At 45.3% G+C, this 19,921-nt stretch overlaps 2 protein-coding genes across 2 annotated transcripts in view; one reads left to right on the top strand and one right to left on the bottom strand.

Annotated features, from left to right (window-relative positions):
* Positions 1-166: 166 nt before the first annotated feature.
* LOC143134421 (RNA-binding protein MEX3B) lies at positions 167-8,212 on the top strand. Its single transcript, XM_076294821.1, has 3 exons — positions 167-480; positions 1,047-1,601; positions 3,191-8,212. The coding sequence occupies exons 2-3, from the start codon at positions 1,106-1,108 to the stop codon at positions 4,834-4,836; spliced, it is 2,142 nt and encodes a 713-aa protein (XP_076150936.1). The 5' UTR covers positions 167-480; positions 1,047-1,105; the 3' UTR covers positions 4,837-8,212.
* A 10,764-nt stretch (positions 8,213-18,976) lies between these two features.
* Positions 18,977-19,921, bottom strand: part of LOC143133482 (protein unc-13 homolog A) — a 67,349-nt gene continuing 66,404 nt past the window's right edge. The window contains exon 41 of the mRNA XM_076293244.1: positions 18,977-19,404. Coding sequence (XP_076149359.1) covers positions 19,113-19,404 — 292 coding nt within the window. The 3' untranslated portion in view covers positions 18,977-19,112. The remainder of the gene's footprint in view (positions 19,405-19,921) is intronic.

Raw genomic sequence — 19,921 nt, 5'->3', positions numbered from 1 at the left:
CTAAATAAAAAAAATAAAAAAGTATGTTGCTTATTTGCAAAGCTCCAGCAGCGCGACAGCGTGTTCGTTAGGATGCGCGCCCGTGTTGCGTGGCCTTTGAACCCATTGTTGTGTCGCGGCTGACGTCAGTGCTGTGTGCGAGAGACAGGCAGCAGAACGGCGTGCGCCTGGCGAGACAAAGGCGTCGGACCAGGGAACAGGAGAAGGAGGCGAGACATACTTCTTGTTTTTTCGGGACACATCTGCACGGAAATGTGAAGAAAGTCACCGGAACAGTAGATTGGGTGATGGGAAGATAAAACATCGGAATTCAGCACGAGCTGAACCCCTGTCCCTCCTCATATGCTTTTAAAATAATTTCTCCAACGCCCCCAAATTAGCAAGCCTGCTAGCGTTAGCCAACTGCTTGCCACACTCATCATTCCTTCAGAATCAGAAGAAAGGACCAAGATAAACTACAGGAGGTGGCCAAGAGACAAAGTAAGTCAAAGTTCTGTGTTGTCTCGGGTACATTCTGTTTCACACCGACACTGTGTTTATTTGTTATTTTGCTCGACAATGACTAACGTTAGCGGGCTAGCTGTTATCCACAAACAAAGGCGGCGACAACGTGACTAACCATGTAATGTTAGCTACTTGGCTAACAACAAATTACTGTGTCCTAAAGACAATAAACACTTCGTTCTGAGCGCGACTTTCTGCTAATGATGCAACATATCAGACAATTAACTATTGACATTTCTAGTTCACTATTATTGGAAAGATTCTTACAGTAATGATTATCATGCGACAATGCTATACATTAAAACTAAACTAGCCCCACACCAACAATCAGTAGTCTGAAGAAAGAACCAGACAGACAAAGCAAGGAGAGAGAGGAGGGACCCAAAGTGAAGACCGTGAAGAAGCTGTGGCTTCAAGAGCAAATGTTATTTGTACCTCTTGATGCATAACCTGCCAACAACTTGTTTAGTTCATTTTGACATTCGTTCACTTTTTTTGTGGGACAACACCTAACGTTAACTCGTTGTTTATTTGTCCACCAGAAGGAGCTGAACGTCTACTTAATTCGTCTCCTGAAGTCTGATGTACAAATACGGGGACTATGCCTAGCCCCCTGTTTCATCCCGATATCATGGATCACGAAATGGTAGTGAGCAGTCCGCAGCAGAACGGGGTCACTTTATCGAGAGAGACCGACCAAGAGTCCCGGGAGGAGGACCATCAGGAGGTGCTCCGGTATGCTCTCGACCAGCTCTCGCTTATGGCTATGGAGAAGGTCGACCGCGGCGGCGGGATGGTGGAATCTCTAGACGGCACTCCGGGCTCGGTGGGGGAGACGTGTAACGTCAACGGCGTTGGAGGCGGATATGTGGATCTACAGATGCTGGAACACCCAGGCGGCTCACGGGAGTCCCCGACGTCCTGCTCCCCGTCCCCGGAGTACTATGGCACAGGCGGCTACCACATGGCCGGCCCGCACTCCCATCCCATTCTCGGGGAACAAAGCTCCGTGCTGAGCCGAAAGAGGAGCGTCAACATGACTGAATGTGTACCTGTGCCTAGTTCGGAACACGTCGCAGAAATAGTTGGGAGACAAGGTATGTTTACTGTTTTTGAGGTTTTCTTTAATTTGACAATAGTTTACTGATTTTTTTTTCAAGTCCCCAATTATAACGAAGCACAACATCTGTCAGTTGATTCGTGCAGCTTGCTTTGGCCAACGCGAGCGCCGTTCTTTGTTTGCATTGTTAGGAACTTTTTGCATCGTGGCCTAGGAAGTGTCTATCTGGATTGAGTCTTTAAGGTGACGTTAGCTAGTAGTGATGCTAACTGCAGGGGATGCAGCGCCAATGGTTGTGTGTGTTCATTGACGGCTTTGGGAAGACAGTCGTTAGCGGGTGATTTGTGGTGTTAAAACCTTACTGATGAAAGTATGTTGGCCACAGCAGTAATCTAGCTAGCTAGCCGTGCTTGCTTGTGGGTACTTCGGAGAGTGAGGGGGAGGGGAGGAGTAGTCGGGGAGGGGGGCGGTCGGGTCGGACAAAGCAGCAGCTTGTCGGGAGTCTGGACTTGTCTAGCACCCTGGCTTCAAACAAAAGAAACGTATCGACCGATTTCTTTTCACGCCACACATTACTTCAACCGTTGTTGTGATTGCCGCGAATAGTCACCGCATGGCTGGTCGTCCAAGTTCAAAGTTTTATTTTGGACGATGTTTTGTTGTTATTGTCCTCCGCGCTCTAGAGATGTAGGCAAGGGAGAGGGCCGCATTGCTCCGCGCCGGGGCAGTGTTTGCGCTGGCCTGCTCGGGTGTGATGAAATAATACCACCGGCTGTACAGTTTTTTCCCAGACAAAGCCCCCCAATTTCTCCCGACAGATATCGACCTGCATGAAGTGTGTTTGGCGCGCCTAGCGCGCTACGGCGGTGGCAATGGCATTGTTCTCTTTGTTTGAAACAGCCATGCTGCCTCCCATAATGACATCACACACGGCGCTCTTCATTGGCTGCGTCTAGTCCGTCGTCCACACTTAAAGGAACAGCATCTAAAACCGGGGCATCGCCATAGCGTGTTTTAAGCGTCCCCGACAAAATAAAAATAGCATTTTAACTGTTTTGGTGGAGAAAATCCGTAGACATTGCACATAACATGTATGGTGTTTGTCATTCAAAACGGCCATACGGTTAGTCGTGTCTGATGCGAATATGCCGTTAGACCCCCGCCTCTCATCCCGGTTATGTAACTCTGTTTTCATATGCGTCCTCTTTAATATGCACATGACACCGCCCAGTCAGTCTCCCGGTGGAGACGCTGCTCTCCGTCCTGCAGCCGGTGCCCCAAAAGCATTCAGAGCAATTCATTAGAGTAGCATATTTACATGGTCAGATGAGACCACTTAATGATGAGATCAAATAAATAACATGAATTCTTTTCGTTTCTTTTTTCTTCTGTTCTTTTGCTTGTTTTCTTCCTATTCTATTGTCTTCCTATGTCCTCTTGTTCATCCCGTATCTTTCCACTTGTCACTTTTTTGTGTTTCACACCTTTTTCCCCTCCCTCTCCCACCCCCCTTGCCCTCACCTCTCATTCCTGCCTCTCCTCCTGTTTTTCTCTTTCATCCCTCTCTCTCTTTATCCCTTTCCCCCTCTCTCTCGGTCTCTCTCCTTTTCTTGTTGATCTGCGCAGGCTGTAAGATCAAGGCCCTGCGCGCCAAGACCAACACATACATCAAGACTCCAGTGCGTGGGGAGGAGCCCGTGTTCATAGTGACGGGCAGACGCGAGGACGTCGAGATGGCCAAGCGTGAGATCATCTCGGCCGCCGAGCACTTCTCCATGATCCGCGCCTCACGCTGCAAGGCTGGAGCCGGACAGGGCCCCGGGGCGAGCGGCACCGGAGGCCCCCTCCCCGGCCCCCCCAACCTGCCCGGCCAAACCACCATCCAGGTGCGGGTGCCGTACCGCGTGGTGGGGCTGGTGGTGGGGCCCAAGGGTGCCACCATCAAGCGAATCCAACAGCAGACGCACACGTATATCGTGACGCCGAGCCGCGAGAAGGACCCTGTGTTTGAGGTGACTGGCATGCCAGAGAATGTGGACCGGGCACGTGAGGAGATCGAGACGCACATCACGCTGCGCACGGGCGCCTTCGTCGACCTGCAGGCCGACAACGACTTCCACAGCAACGGCACAGACGTCAGCCTGGAGGGTCTGGGGGCAGCGCTGGCCGGGGGAGCCGGGGGGCTCGGAGGAGCGCTCTGGTCTCGTGCCACGCACCACCACCACCATCCTCACCCTCACGCCCACCCCCACCACGCCCACTCGTCCTCGGCCTCAGGATCCCCTCCTCCCCCGCCCCCGCCCCCACCACTCCCCCTCTCCTCAGCTCCCTCCTCCTCACGCAAGCCTTCGGCCTATCACAACGGGGGCCTGGGGCTGGACGCCTACCCCCCGACACGACGCGCCACTGACGGCGGGAGCCCCACCAGCCCCTTTAGCACCGGCAGCAGTGGAGGCGGCGGCTTCTCCTTCGGTTCCGACCCGACGGGCCTCACCGGGCCTCCCGGTGCTGCCGATGACCTGGCCTTTGAGTTCAGCGCCGCCAACATCTGGGCGCCGTTTGTGAATGGCGGGAAGCCGCAGCAGCAGGGGGTGGCAGGCGGTGGAGGAAACGGAGGGCCGTCTGTGGCGGCAGCGCCCTCTTCTGGAGGCCCGGCGTCGCACCCGCAGCCCTTGCGACGGAACAGCAGCGGTCTGAGCGGCGGCGTGCTGACCCCTCGGCTCTCCCCTACGCTGCCCGTTGCCGTGGGCAGCAGCAGCGAGGCGGCTGGGCTCCTGGACCACCCGCTCGCCCGCCGGGCCCAGTCGGACCCCCTCAGCACTCTGGCCTGGCTGCAGACGGGCGGCGTGGGCGTGGCCTCCTTCTCATCCTGCGGCGGTGGCGGCGGAGGGTCCAGCTCCAGCTCGGGATCGTCCAGCTCCACCGGCTACTCGTCCTGTTCGGCATCCTCGCTGCCCGGCGGCTCCCCGACCGACTCGGAGGGCGGCGGCAGCGGCGTGGGTCTTCCTGTGGCGGGCATGTTGGGCCGACTGAAGAGCGCTGGCAGCGTGGTCGGCGTCGGGGCAGCGGGGCTGGTGATGGCGGCCGGCGCAGCAGGAGCGGGCAACAGAGATTGCTGCGTGTGCTTCGAGAGCGAGGTGACTGCGGCGCTGGTGCCCTGTGGCCACAACCTCTTCTGCATGGACTGTGCTGGCCAGATCTGCCAGTCGCAGGAACCCGAGTGCCCCAAGTGCCACACGCCTGCCACACAGTGCATCCGCATCTTTTCCTAATGCCGCCCTGCCCTGCTTCACTCCCTTCCACACCGTACCCCCACCCCCAGCCCCCTGGGCCTGCACGGCCCACAGCCACCAGAACAAACAAACAAACATGCACACATACCAACAAACAGCCCCACAGAAACAAACCAACCAATCATTGGAAAGCAAAATCTTCCTGTTCCTGCTCGGGACTTTCTAGAGGTCGTGACCCCAGCGAGAGAGACTGGCTGTGTAGCGGGAGGCATTGGTCACCCCCTCTCTATGCCCGGCCGCCCACTCTGACTCCCGCATTAGATATGACACTATACTGATTGAATTAATAATAATAATAATAATGATAAAGAGTAATAAGATGGTGATGATAATAATAACGATTCTATTATGATAGACTCCTGTGTTTCATCAGAGACTGCACACGTGTACACATCTATTCTTTCCTAGAACATGGAGCTTTTTACAAATAATTTGTTTTGTTTTTCTGTTTTTGGAGGTCGTGGGGAAAGACACCTGTGTCTTACTTTTGCTTCTCTCCTTCGCTCTTCCTCCTTTTTTTTGAGCAATCTCTTCTTCAACCCTCTGTTTCTCTGTGTGTGTGTGTGTGTGTGTGTGTGTGTGTGTGTGATGCTGTCTGGGATGTCTCTGTGCAGCAGACAGTAGAGACTGACTTTTTCCTTTCTCTGAATGGACAGATGTGTGTGTGTGTGTGTGTGTGTGTGTGTGTGTGTGTTTTCAGTCCAAGGTCACTTAGGTTTGCACTTTCTCCAGCATTTTCTTTTTGTGCGTGTGTGTGCGTCCGTGTGTGTGTGTGTGTGTTTGGTGTTCTCTGACACTCTGGAGAAGGCTCTGTCCACTTGGGCCAGCGGTGGCCATAAGTTGCACTACCAGACACATACACCAGGCACCTGCAAGTCTAAATGGTTCCAGAACATTTTCCCTGTATAAGAATACGTAATAAGAACACTTGTCTGTCGTCTCCGGTGGTAACGGAACAGATGTGCTAAGTCAGCAGTGATTGAAACACACGTAGGATAAGGGCAGACCAGTGCTCGTCACTACAGAGCCATGAAGGTCAGGCGGCAGAGGTAGAGCCAGGCCTCTCGTCCACTTCTCTCTCTCTCTCTCTCTCGTCCGTCTTCGTTTTGTCCCCACTAATAACCGCGAGGTGGTACCGGGTCCCCGGGATACTGGGGATCGCCTAGCATCATGACGCGTAACAGGAGCTGTTGGGACACCACAACTGTGGTTGCATTGACATTTCAACCTTGGCATTGCTGTCCATCTGACTGACCATTTGCCATTTACCATCAGCAGCTTGTCATTTAATTGGCATTTTGTTGGTTGATGGTTTGTATTAGTGGGGAAGTCTGACTCGTTGAGTCTGGTAGTTGTAGACAGTTACTACTTAGATCATTCAGATCCTGAAAGGCAGAGTGAGAAGGATGTGCTATTGTTTTTCCTCTCTGACTTGTTGAAGCCTTTTTGGGGAGCACTGCTACACTCCAACTGACTCATAGAGAAGTTTAGGTCCTTCCCATACAGTTTCTTATTCTAATTGTTGACATTATTATTGAGATGGCAATTATAATTATTATGATTGCGACTGCCGTTGTTGATGGTGATGCACTCTCCAGGCGAGGCCAGAATTGTCCCGGGTCTTGGAGAGAACCCCCAGTCTTCCACCTCCTCCACTAAAGCTCTTGTCCTCCAGCTAGATTGAGACAGTCCCCCACCCCATCCCTCAGATCTCTTGCTCTGTGCTGGCCTATTCCCATGTGGTTAGTGGTCCTTTTTGCTGTGTCTCATTGGGCCTTGAAGTTGTCTTCGTCCAGGGTGGCGTATTGGCATATCATTCAGTGTGAAGCCTGCGTCCGAATAAGCGGTTCTCTGTAGACAACCCCCCCCACCCCGTTCCTAGAAGTAATTTTCCTTGTTTGTATGCTTATATGACAGGCCATGATTGACAATAAGACACTAACATATGGAGACATACTTTGTTCAAAAGGGCTTCCACGTCTTCTTCAGGCGCAAGCCTCTCAGTGGTCACTATATGATGTTCATACATAAACTACACTAACCCCCCCGCCCTCCCATCACACACACACACACACACACGCACATACAGTTTATATGGCAGCTAGGTCACACAGGGCTTCCAGGTGTGTGTGTCTGTGAGTGTGTGTGTGTTTTCGTGTTTTCTCCCCTCTTGGTCCTGCGTGTGTTGTGTAGTGTACTGCTTGGGTCATCTGCCATATAGTTATTCTGGGCACTGGACCTGAGGCTGGCTGGCTGGCTAGTTGGCTGGCTAGTCATAGGTGTGTTCTGTTAGAGAGCTTCAGCTGTTGCCAAGCCTGTGAAGGTTTTTGAGCATGCCCAGTCCCTGGCAGTTTGGGATGTCTCTTCAGGACTGGGCTTGTGATGTCATCTTTGAGTGCCGGTCCCCGGGCCTGGCACGGACCACCGTCTCCATGGGAGCGCATTGCTTTGGGAGCCCTTTGTCCTGATGTGTGAGGGGATTGATTTTGTGCGTCTCCTCTGATGAATGGGTTGGGGGTTTTGTGTCATTGGGGTAAAGGCTGCCCCCTAATGGTTACAAAGTGCAGTGACGCCTCGTCTGCCTCTGACTCACTTTCCTGCCTCTTTCTTTCTTTTTTTTGTTTGTTGCTTTCAATTTTATTTTATGCGAAACCAAAAGTAATTTCAATAATAAGGGTTCAGGCTTAGGTGTTGAATGAGAGGTGTGTGTGTGTGTGTGTGTGTGTGTGTGTGTGTGGGGTTGTAGTGGGTGGGAGGGGATCAATGGTCTGCCCTGAACACAATCATTTGGACTTAATTTTGTGCTGTGTGTTGTTTAATTTTTGATTGTTGGTTTTTCTTAACCTTCCCAAGCTTAAGAAGTGCTTGACGCTGAAAGTGTAGGTTTTTAAACACATGTACCATTCTTTGTAAGTGATCTTTCTGCATGTCTTGAAAGCCAACCGGCGCTAACGAATACTTTTTCTACAAAAAAGTGAGAACTACTTTAAAGAGGAAAAAAAAGACAACTTTTTACATATTTTTATTTTTTCAGTTGATTCCTGGAACCCATAACTCTCCCCACTATATAATGTGACCATTTTATTACTTCAACTTAAGTCTTTATTTTCCATAGTTCTGTTGTTTTCCTCTGTATAACATATAGGCAATTTATAACAAAATGGAGAAAATTATTGAAGAAAAAAAATTAAAATTGAAATATATTTTATTTGAAAGTTTATGGACCTTTTTAAAAGCGCTAAGCCAGAACAGTTGTGTACACACAAGCTTATGATGTGCGCTAACTCGACGGTTATGAGAAATGTATTAAGAGTTTTATTTTTATGCTTCTTTAATAAAATCTAGTTTGTTTTTATTTACTTTTTACATTTTTTTGTTTACTTTGTTTTTGTAACGCAAAGCGATAACCTCCTGTGTCGTGGTCCATTGAAATCTCAGCGCTTAGGCCTACACCTCCCTCCATCTTAGGCCACCAATACACACTCGCAGAAAAGGTACAGGTGTTTGTGTGTGTGTGTAAGCGCGAGCGTGTAAAAAATTAAGGGGGGTATCGTGAGTAGACGCACACAAACATTACACACACGCCCCATAGTCTCCGGAATAGCTTTTCCGGATCTCCCGCTATGTGAAGATATGTAATAGTGACTTCAGAGCCAATATCTGACTCTGTCCTAAGACTTTTTTTTTTGGAGCAAAGTTTCCAAACCGCATGTACAGGGTACTTAGAAGGTGATGAGATGAGAACCGGGGCAAGTTGTTAAGTGCAGTGCCCCACCCCCACCCCCACCCCTCCTGCTCTGGAAAAATCTAGAAGTCGGGTTCTACAGCCTCAGAACCAGACAGAAACAGTACGTCCTCAGTTTTTCCACTAAATATTTTTCTCAGTTTCCACTCTCTCTTACATTGATATATGAATGTCTTGAATGGAAAGACTTTTTTATGACATTATTTTTTACTTTATGTTTCATAATATCATTTTTTTTTTTTACATTTGCTGACATGAGAGTAGAGTATTATGTTTGGGGATATATTTAATGTATATGTATATTTAATTATTATTATTAATTTTTTGCACATAATATATCTTTAAATTATTTCCCTCCAGAAGAGAAGGGGAGATAAAACTAATGTGATTACCGACCAAAATATTTTACCAGTTAGATTACACTATTAAATACCCTTCCGATTATTATTATTATTATTATTATTATTATTAGATTACAAATCAGGGTTTAACATAAAGAGTTTAAATGAATTTTAATGTAATGATAAGAACACTCCCTCTCCCCAGTCTAGTTTTCTCCATGTGTTCAGACTACAGGCAAAGCGACAAAAGCACCTGGAGTGTCTGCCAGCCAAAACACACTGTATGCAAACCCAAGTTTATCAGTAGGGTTGAGATGCAGTGCTTTCCTGTAGTATTTCATCCATTTTGTTTTTATATATATATATATATCTTTATTTTTTCCTAAAGAGACTGAGAGTGTAATTGAAGGCTGTCCCTTAAAAAAAGAAAATACTGGGAAAACTGGTTAAGAAACTGATATGATTGCTTATGCTGCAGTCTGCCATGTAATTTCTATGGGCGACAGTGACGTAGTTCCCACTGTAACCTTCAGAGGGAGCTAAAGGTTGTTCAAAGTGGACCCTGCAGGGCGTGTCCTGTTTTCCCGGGTGTCCTTGTGCTGCAGGGTTAGACCGGGACAGGATGCGTTTTTATTAGTTTGGGTTTTTTTGGCAGGGGAGGAACTTAAGTAAATGATTTTATTTTTGAAAGCATAGTCATAAGGATGGAAATCTTATTGTTGCAGACATTCAAATTTTTTTATTTTTATTTCAATACTTAAGGAGTTACATAAATTGCATAAATGTGTGAAATATGTGTTTTGGATACATGTTCTTTTTCAAATATATATATATATATATATATATATTTCCCTCTTTTTTTATTTCATAATTAGTTTTGATCAATTTTATGGTAAGTTTTCTTTTAATTGTTTTTTAGATGCAAAAAATCTCAATTGTTACCAAACAGAACTGTAGTCTTATTCATTTTGTTTTTATTTTTTTTGTTTTTCCCACCGCTGGTATTGTCTTGTTGAAAGGTCAGTGTAAAACAGTGACAAATCTTGTTGGTCATTTTGTTTTGCCTTGAAGCTCAGGCGTTCATCCACAGACATGGTACATATGGCCTGTATGCATTCTTTATACACATATTTGACTTTGCTCAATGTAGATTTACTGATATTTTGGAGCCATTCTTATGGGGTAAGCAGATGTGTGCGTCATCCATTTTGTGTAGCCTATTTATTTTGGATTGGTCATGTTTCGCCTCCAGAGGAGAAGGTGTTGAAGAATCTCATATGTGCTTGCTTATTTTTGGGATGATACTTTTTACATGTAAGGTTACTCTAATATTTTTGGAATATTTTCAAGGTCTATTTCGCCTCCTTTCCCACCCCCCCCCCCACCCCACCCCACCCTGATTTCATACATAAGACTGTTGTTTTTATGTACTATCGCATATTTTCAGACAAAATTAAAAGTGTTTTTGAATATTGAATCTGCCTGGTGTGTATAGTTTGTGTTTGTGCTATGCAGCCTACATATCAATAGCAGTCACTGTCTAGGTACACATTCATTATGAAGAAATGTGCACTTGCTTATGAAAATGCTTCATATTTCATAAGCAGTGCAGTAAGACTTTTCCTTTCCTTTAAGCAGTAGTCTAGCCCTGAATACCAGACTTTTGCCAGTGTTGTCTGGAAACTGAATATATTTTCTTTAAGGCCTTTAGGCTACTTTTTGTAGTTTTGTTAGACATGTTGGGGTTTTGACTGGCTTTTGACCTTGACCATGCATTGTTGACTTTTGTTGTGCATGTTTTACCGTAAGCAAAACATCTAGGCCTTTGCCACTCAAATTTCTGGTCCAGGTTAATAAAACAGGATTTAAAATTCCACACTTTTTCCAGACCTGTGTAAGCACCCTGAGCCATTCTGCTTCCTCAGCTCACCTGTTTTGACATTTGTTGTTATTATTACAGTGCATGAAAATGCACTGTACTGTTCTCCCTGGGCTTTTTCTTCTTCTAACACGTTTAATGCAGAAACTTCATTCAAACTGCGTTGCGTAGGTCTTACTTAGGACATGTGGGCTTTGTATTTTTCATCTTTGTAACTTTTATACTTTTTAAACTATTAATTAAAAACTATTCAAAATTTCCCCATAGGCTTAACATTGGGCTGATGACATCCAAATAGGGCAATTAAGCAATTAGAATCCTGGGCCAGGTGGCCAGGCCACCTGCACCAACTTTTAATTTCTCAGGCTTTAAGCAGAGACGGTTGATAAAGCGAGACGATTCATAAGAGGGTAAATTCTGGCACGCTGTGACGTGGGGTTTGAAGCTGTTACGCCCATTTAGGAGTCTAGCGGGAGGTCCAGTGTCTATGTATTCTCTCAGAATATGACCAATTAGCCCTACATTCAACGATGTAAGTTATGAACCCGTTTTCTACAAGCCACATGTCTCCGTAACATTCTGACATTGAAATTGTATTTTCCAACAAAACAAATAAACACAAAAATAGCTTTTTTCGTGATCTGTCACTGTCTCCTCAAAGCTTTGGTGCACAGCCACCTGTTCTCAGAGGCCCTAGAGTCAAAGACGTAACATATTTTTTGCTAGAACTAGTAGACTACCACAGAGTTGCTGAACGTATGTTATTTCAGGTCAGTTTGCAACAATATATAAGTTTAACCAAAGTCCTTAGCTGCTAGCTAGCTTGCGAACATAGCTAGCCGTTCCCATTCACTTTCCGTTTACTGTGCTAACGTTAGCTATCTAGCTAGCTAGCTCGGTTAACTGGCAAAATTAAATTATTCATTCTGTGTCCGAAAGTGTGTTTCATTGGCATCACACACAAACAATGACTGTAAAATAGTATACAAAATTATATTTATGTTATTATTGCTTATTCAGAGAAAATTGTTATGTTTTGACACGCCTATAGAGCTGCTGGTAAGCCCCGCCCTTTCCGCTATCCCCGCTGGACCTCTAGATTGAAAAATTGTTAATGCAAGTGAATGTAAGAATAATTATTTTCTGGTCCCGTTTGAATTTTGCCATGAATGTTAACATATGTTGTCTGTGAATTTTTAATATAATTTTTCGTGTAAAGAATGCTACAATTGAGCGGGTAGAAGTTTGATGCGGTTAAACTTTGTATGAGAGCACTTTGTGGACTACAACTTTCCGCTAGACGACAGCTAACTAGTTTCCCATAACAACCATCAGTTGGTCGAGATGTAGAGGGTTATTAAGATCGACTTTGAACACAGTGAACCATACAACTTTACAATCACACTGTATCATAGTGTTAATGTGTTGAGTGAAGCTAGACATATTTCGAATATTTTTGTTACCATGTGTGTTTATTCCTGCCGTTACAAAAAAAAGCATCTCAGTTAATGTTAGCGATTAGAGCTAGCTCACGTCACAGGCGACATGTAGTCTTTCTCGTTATGTCTTTTCCACAACTGATAGCCGAAGAATCATATAATATACTGTCAAACTCGTAACATGAAAAATTATATTAAAAATTCACAGACAACATATGTTCACATTCATGGCACAATTCAAACGGGACCAGAAAATAATTATTTTCTCACATTCACTTGCATTGACGATTTTTCAATCTAGAGGTCCACTGGGGGTTTAGCGGATGGGCGGGACTTACCAGCTCTATAGAGTGTGCCAGTGACCCGTTTTACTTCCGCTACAAGGGACCTGTCTTTCAAAAAAATATGAACGGGAGTTAATGGAGAGATAACAATTATTTTTTGGTCCCATTTGAATTGTGCCACGAATTTCACATATGATGTGTGTGAATTTAAAAGATAATTTTTCACGTCAAGAAAGTACTGTTGTTCGATAGACTTCAAAAGTTATGTTGGTTTTGTACGAATCCGCTCAGTGGACTACATCTCTCGTCTCGAACGATGTACGTCACCAACGTAATGAAACGATAAGATTAGAAGCTAGCTGATAGCTGTTATGCTAGTTAACGTTGCATCTTGCTGCCTGCTATGTCACTTAACAGTATCTAAGGTACAGTCTATGGACGAATACAACTTACCTGATGTGTTTAATCCTCTGACTCATGGTATTTTTTATCGGCAAGGAAAGCCCAATTAAGACCTGTTGCTGGTATGCTTGTACAATCTAGTGTGGCTGTGAATGAGCTAACGTCACTAGCGCGACTGATGGGTTTGTAGTCGTTGGAATTACGATCTTTCACAATGTTGTAATTCAATAGTTACGAAACAAACGGCAAATGTCTTTACATGAAAAATTGTCTTTAAAATTGACATTCATCATCTATCTATAAAGCAAGAAGCGTCTGTGTGTCCGTGTGTGTGTGTCTGTGGCATGCATATCTCGCTGACCGTTTGTCAGACTGACCTAAGATTTCGTATGTGGCTCGCGCGTGGCACAAAGGTGTGCATATTACAAAATATGCTTATTTACGTAGGACGTGTATCGCTGCCTATTTTTTACAGTCTATGATCGCTGCACTGCACTGTTTCCAAGGGGACCAGTTTCAGGGGAGCTCCACCCCATGGATCGTGTACTGACAGCAGCTAGGTCCAGAGAACGGGCTCTGCTAAGTCTCACTTTGATGATAGTCAGTCGCAATTTAAACGGATTACTCGGGAACCGCTTGTGGGTTAAGATGCAAGATGATTCTCATGTCTCTCCTCAACAATAAAGACTTCCTGTATGCAGTTTGCTTCCATAAGATGATTACTTGCAAAAACACGACAACAAACACGGGTATGTAGTGACCACTCGAATAGCCCAGGCTACTTTGGACTTTCAAGAGACTTTGACTAAAACGACAATTCCGACTGCAAGGTCCCAAATTGAAACGAGCGATAGGCTAATGCCACATAGCTAACGTTAGACAAGTTGCAGACTGAGCGACGGCACTTATCACGCCATCAAACACGGGTATGTAGTGACCACTCAAAATAAAAGTATGTGCAAGCTTCGAATAGCATTAGGAAGTTATTCAGTAAGCTATACACATTTAGCCTTAACTCAAAACAGTTGTCATTATGTCATTCTGATCTGTAGAAATGTCACATGCAGCCATGCCTAAATTTATTAGAGGCCACATTAATTATAGGCTAATATATTATAATATTCAGTATTCATTATTGAATGCTTAGCTGGAATGATGTTTCCCTATCATCCTATTTTTTAAAGCAGGCATACCTGTGGGCATGTAATTGAGCTACGGGTTTTCTTTAGGAATGGCATGTTTTCAACGGGCACTGCACTAGTATGGGTAATTCAAGGCACAAGTCAACCGGGACCAGAAAATAATTTCTTTTTCGCCATAGACTGGCGTTCAAAATTTTTTTTTGGCGTCACTGGCACACTCTATTTAGGAGTCCGGAACTAGTGCCATTTTGTTCCATTGGTGAATCTCTTATGATTCATCTTAGTTAACTATAGAATCTTTGCTTTAAGCATACAATCTCATTATCTTAAGACTACATATCCTGTTGCACTGCTTCCTCTGTCCACAACTGTTTCAAAATAAAAGTCCTCACCACAATAATTCACAATTTAACCATTTAAACTATCTAATTATTTAAAACTGTTCAGCCATTCCAACTATATTAAACCACCACCTACCTAGCAACCAACATAGCAACCACCTCAAATACCCTAGCAACAACCTAGCAACCACTTCCACAGTTACATCCTAGCAACCAATGAGTTTAACCTAGCAACCAGCATAGCAACCACCACAACTAACCTAGCAACAGCCTAGCAACCATGTCAAATACCCTAGCAACAGCCTAGCAACCACTTCCACAGTTACAACCTAGCAACCAATATAGCAGCCAATGAGTTTAACCTAGCAACCAGCATAGCAACCACCACAACTAACCTAGCAACAGCCTAGCAACCACCTCAAGTACCCTAGCAACAGCCTAGCAACCAAGGTAAGTAACATGGTTAGCATAGCTAGCATAATTACCATAGTTAGCATAACTGCTAGAAAACATTAGCTGAGTTGGCAAACTAATACTGTTAGCACAGTTAACTTGTTTACAGTGTTAACATAATTAGCCAATTAGCACATCATCTGTGTTAACAATATACCAATATATTCGCACCATATGTTTTGCATTTTCATGCACAGGTAATTCCCTGGAATTACGTTTTCTAGTTGTTTTTGTTGTCAAGCATGGTTATAGGCCTGTCATAAACATGCATTTCTAACAACACCAGGAAACAACAATGTTCCTCTGAAATGTATGCACCTTATCGAAGGGAGAAAAAAACACCAGTCAGAGAAATTATTAAAGGACATACAGGTACTATATCTGTATAGACTGACTATCTGTTGCTGTATGCTGCTGAGACCTTGAATTTCCCCTGGGGATCAATAAAGTATCTATCTATCATCTATCTGGATGGTATTCATAGTAAATGGTTTGGTGAAGAAACGGTAAGTTCACTAAGTAAGTGGTAAACCATCTAAAAGAACCCCATGCCTTATGAATTATATTAGGAGATGAACCCCTAACTGAGTTTACTTACCCAGATTTGTCACTAAGCCATGCATTTTTAGAACCCCTCTGAGATTCTGAAGGACCAGGCAGCACAGGGTCTTGGGTTCAGATATTTTTTTAATCATTATTTTATTTTATTATTAATAGGAAGCAATGCAGCAGACACCCATCCTCATTCCGTGATAGGAATAATCATAACGAGAATTAAAAAACTTAGAAACATCCTCAGTATAAAAAGATCCTCTCATGCAATCCTCTATATCTGCGCTACATTCAGAAACAAATGCTGAACGTGAAGTCACAAGCGGGGAGAAAAAAAGTCACCTCTGGGGCAAGTCCAACAGGTAACGAGTCGCTAAACTCAAAGCAAAAGGGGAAAAGAAAGACCAAGCAATCATTGGGTAGTTGGCAGGTAACATCACAGATGCGTGCTGGCACTGAAGTGGAATTCCCATCATGCACTTAGGTCTATTCACAAGGTGGGCAACGCTGAGTTGTCATGGTGACATTTCTGCGTGCATGCATGCATGCATTTATGTGTTGTCCGTGCCCATTTTGTGCTTGAGCGTGTGTGTATATGTGTGTGCATGTACGTGATGGGTGTTAGAATACTGTCTCTATGTTAAAGCCAGGGAACATTTCACCGAGACAGTTTCAAGTCTACCCCAACATGAAGGCCTATACTACTCACTGCAGGAGTGACATTCCGGTGCCGTTGATATTTGGTAGTCTTCCAGGAGGACAGGTCAACCCCAAGGCTGCCCCAGAGTCGCCTGCCCCCAAGTTAGTTAACAGTTCCAACTCTGTCGAGACAACACATTCTAGAAGGCATTCTAGAATCAGGAAACACTCTAGAATGTCTGCAAGACTCAGCAGTAACTATACCGACAAAGGTTTGTGGAATTTGCACTATTCCTAAAAATTCCACTTATTTTTTTTTTTTGTATAAATATATATATTGGCGAGTTTGTTTCCAAAACGCTATATCCTCCATTTTCATAAATAATGTTTTAAAATGTTGTTTTCCAGGTAATTTCAGTAGAACTGTAATTGGGTTATTTCTATTTGATTTATCTTTACTTAATCAAAACACAACAACAAATTAAACAACATGTTAAATAACATACACAATTAAATAACATGACTTATTAATGTTTTAAAAAAAATGGATATATAGCTTTGGTTTTGGAACCAAACTCTTCATAATGTGTATATATATATATTTTTTTTTATTATTGTGCTAATTTCATTACTATATATATTGCACTGTAAACATTTGAAGACCGTTGAAGAGATCAGGACAGGACAGTGGACAGTTGGGGTATCTTCAACAGAACACATCATTCCTAGGACAAGGTGACGACTGGCTGTCCACTGGACAGAGACATCTTAGAGAAGACGAGCTCAAACATCCTCGTCATCCTGCTGGTCCTCCTGCACCAAAACCTCAGCCGACTGGGCAGCGGAACTGGGCCAGAACGTAGCCAGGCCTGCACCAGATCGAGGCTGGATCCACTCTAGGGTTGACCATAATCTGAGGCCTCACTCGCTTACGCTCCCATCAATCAACAGTATGGGACTCTTTCTGTAGCCAAGCAAAGGCTCTGATCAGTATTGCTTTAAGACTCTGTGGAAAACAAGATGATAAACAACAAATCCAACTGAAGAAGACCAGACTTCACTACACATCAGCAGGCAGAGTGGGCTAGCATATGGCTAATTGGGAAATGTGTGTGTGTGTGTGTGTGTGTGAGTGCGCAAGAATGTATATATTGCCTAACCAGGAGTCACACACAATTGCATATCCTGAGCACATAGTGAGATCATGCGATCTTTATGTCATGCACAGCTATTGGCTTCCTCTATGGTCAGGTCGTCCATCTGCTGAGTGCTGCTGTCTCACTGATGGGCCCAAAGTCTGATGGGCCGGGGGTATTGGGTGGTTTCTGGGTGGGGGAGGGGGGTAAAACTCCCAGGCTTGGGGCTGAGCTGGGGACGGGTCCAGGGCCAGAGCACTGCACACTCGCTCTCTCTCTGTGTCTTTCTCTTCTCTTCCCAGCAGTGACCCTTGTGTTCTTTGTGATATCCTCAAAAAGATAACATTCTGCCATAAATTCATGAGAAAAAATTCAATCTGTAACAGGACTGTGGCAACAGGCGTGGACTGTTCTTCAGCCTGATCCCATGACTGGCCTTCCGCAGTGAGTATTCCTCCTCATTCTCCTACACCTCCTTCTACAGTGTCCAGAGCATCAGTGACCCTCACCCTGCTGCGTCAGTCTCTGTTGCAAAGCAGTGCCATGGAACTGGACACAATCAGCATTTATCTATGGGCTCAGTTCTTTACCCACAGACCAAGACACAAACACAAAGAAGCGATCAAACAAACAAACGAACAAACAACCAGGTGTAGTAAACAGGCCAGTAGCAGTAAACAGTGTGAGTGAGGGAGCAGAAGCACAGCATGCTGACACACAACACAGAGCCTGCAGCTGAGGGAGGCACCTACAGAGAGAGAGTGTGTGTGTCTCTCTGTGTGTGTGTGTGTGTGTGTCTGTACAAGAACAAGAGATTTAGTAGAGATATAATGATATAATAAAGTGTGTGTGTGTGTGTATGTTTCATGAGGAAGCAAACCAGCAGGTGAAAAAAGACACAATGTTGAAGGACATTAATTAACAGAGAAGAACAGCACAGAGAGAACACACACACGCACACAGACAAGAGAGAACACACAGGATGTGGCAAGGCTGTGGCTATACCATAGAACATGCAAAAAAAAAAAGGCCAAGTACATTTTCTGTCAAAATAAAAGTCCCACCCCTAGGGTTCTTTTTCAGGAAGTGGTTTAAGAGTTCAGTATATGTGTGTGTGTCCAGAGGGTGGGGAATCGGGGCAGTGGCAGGAGCGGGTGTGTTTCTGTGCTTGAGGCAGAGCAGTCCGAAGCAGGAGGGTCCAGAGGGCAGAGGGGCGGTAGTGTGCGGGGAGCCGGAGTGCTGGGCCGTCCACAGTGCTCAGGAGAGAGAGAGACACACACTCATTGCTAGTTACATTTCAGTGCCAGACAGCAAGCTGAGTGGCACCCCAGTTATTAACATATTATTATTATTAGCAGATGTTAATAGCTGGAGAGTGGCTTGTATTTATTAAATAATTATTAATTCTTTATCAATGTTTGTCGTTAACTCATAATGCTAGTAGCCCTGTGATTAAAAGAAGTCAAAGAATAAAGAAAACAAATAAATCTATTTATAAAATACAGGGATTAAAGTATTGCCATGGCAACCCATTCTCAACTGAGATGGTGCACTGACTTACTGAGCTGAGCTCCACTGGTGTGTGTGTGCGTAGCGCGTGTCCATGTGTGAATGTGTGTGTGTGTGAGAGAGAGATAGAGAATGCATCCACGTGTGTATTGCACATATTCTCGAATGTTGCCAGGGGCAACCCCTAGGGGTCACCAGGGGCAGATATGACCTTTTGAGCCCTCTTGTCCTGTCCCACCCCCGACCCCAACAGAACCCAGTGGTGTGGAATCAGGGGTAACGTAAGGTGCGGGGAGTTCGGGGGTGGCATCAAGAAAGGTCAAAGGTCATTGGGCCGTCCATTAGGTGATGGGCATGGCTGGGGGGTCTTGTTGCTGTGGCGACGGTCGCCCCTTAGCTGGCGCGTCCCTCCTCGGCAGAGCGCTGGTCAGACTTGAGCTTGACGAACTCCTTGGCAACCTCGTCGTTGTTGCGCTGCGAGAGGATGCGTAGCACGGTGAGGCCGGTCTCGTCCATGTGCACACGCTTGCCCAGCGGCAGCCAGCAGGTGGCGCTGCCGCGTGACGAAAGCTCCCTCAGCTGCAGCACGGTCATGCCCACTGTACGGTCCTCCCGCGCAAAGCAGTAGTCCTTCACCGCCACCTGCATCTCATAGTCCTCCGGGCCCAGCTCTGTACCCAGGGTACTGCAGACGGAGGGGAGGGGTGGAGAGATGGAGAGAGAGAGAAAAACAAAGGGGAAGAGGGAGGGAGAGAGAGAGATGCAGGTGTCACATTGCATAATATCGTCATGTAGACCCTGCAGTAGCACATTCAATTCCCTTCAATTCAGTTTGATCTCTATAGCACTAGTGTTGCACGGTGTATCAATACTAAAAAGGTATCGCGATGCCTTCACGCAAAAAACGATACGATTTCAGACGTTTTTAGAATCGATACTTTATTAAAATAATAACGTTCTGTGTCTGTGTCAACTGCTGCTCCCACTGCTCCTTGCACGCATCTAGGCAAGTGGGCGTGTCAAGCAGGCAGCTCTGAGTGAGTGAGTGCGCAGCCAACGTCAACATAGTTCTTTGCCGACAGTTCTAGGCCTTGTGGATAAAACAAAAGGTGTGCTATTTCTATTTCGGATACATCGCGTGAAGGCAAGCCATCAGGTACACAAAGTCATTTAAAAGCAGTAGGCTACGCATGGAACTTGGC

Source organism: Alosa pseudoharengus, unplaced genomic scaffold (genome assembly GCF_046254945.1).
Source record: "Alosa pseudoharengus isolate Yale_2024_CS ecotype anadromous, Long Island Sound unplaced genomic scaffold, YU_APseudo_1.1 YU_APseudo_1.1_scf_2, whole genome shotgun sequence".
NCBI lineage: Eukaryota > Metazoa > Chordata > Actinopteri > Clupeiformes > Clupeidae > Alosa > Alosa pseudoharengus.
The sequence above is the reverse complement of the archived record's forward strand: the minus strand, read 5'-3'. Positions and strand labels throughout refer to the sequence as shown.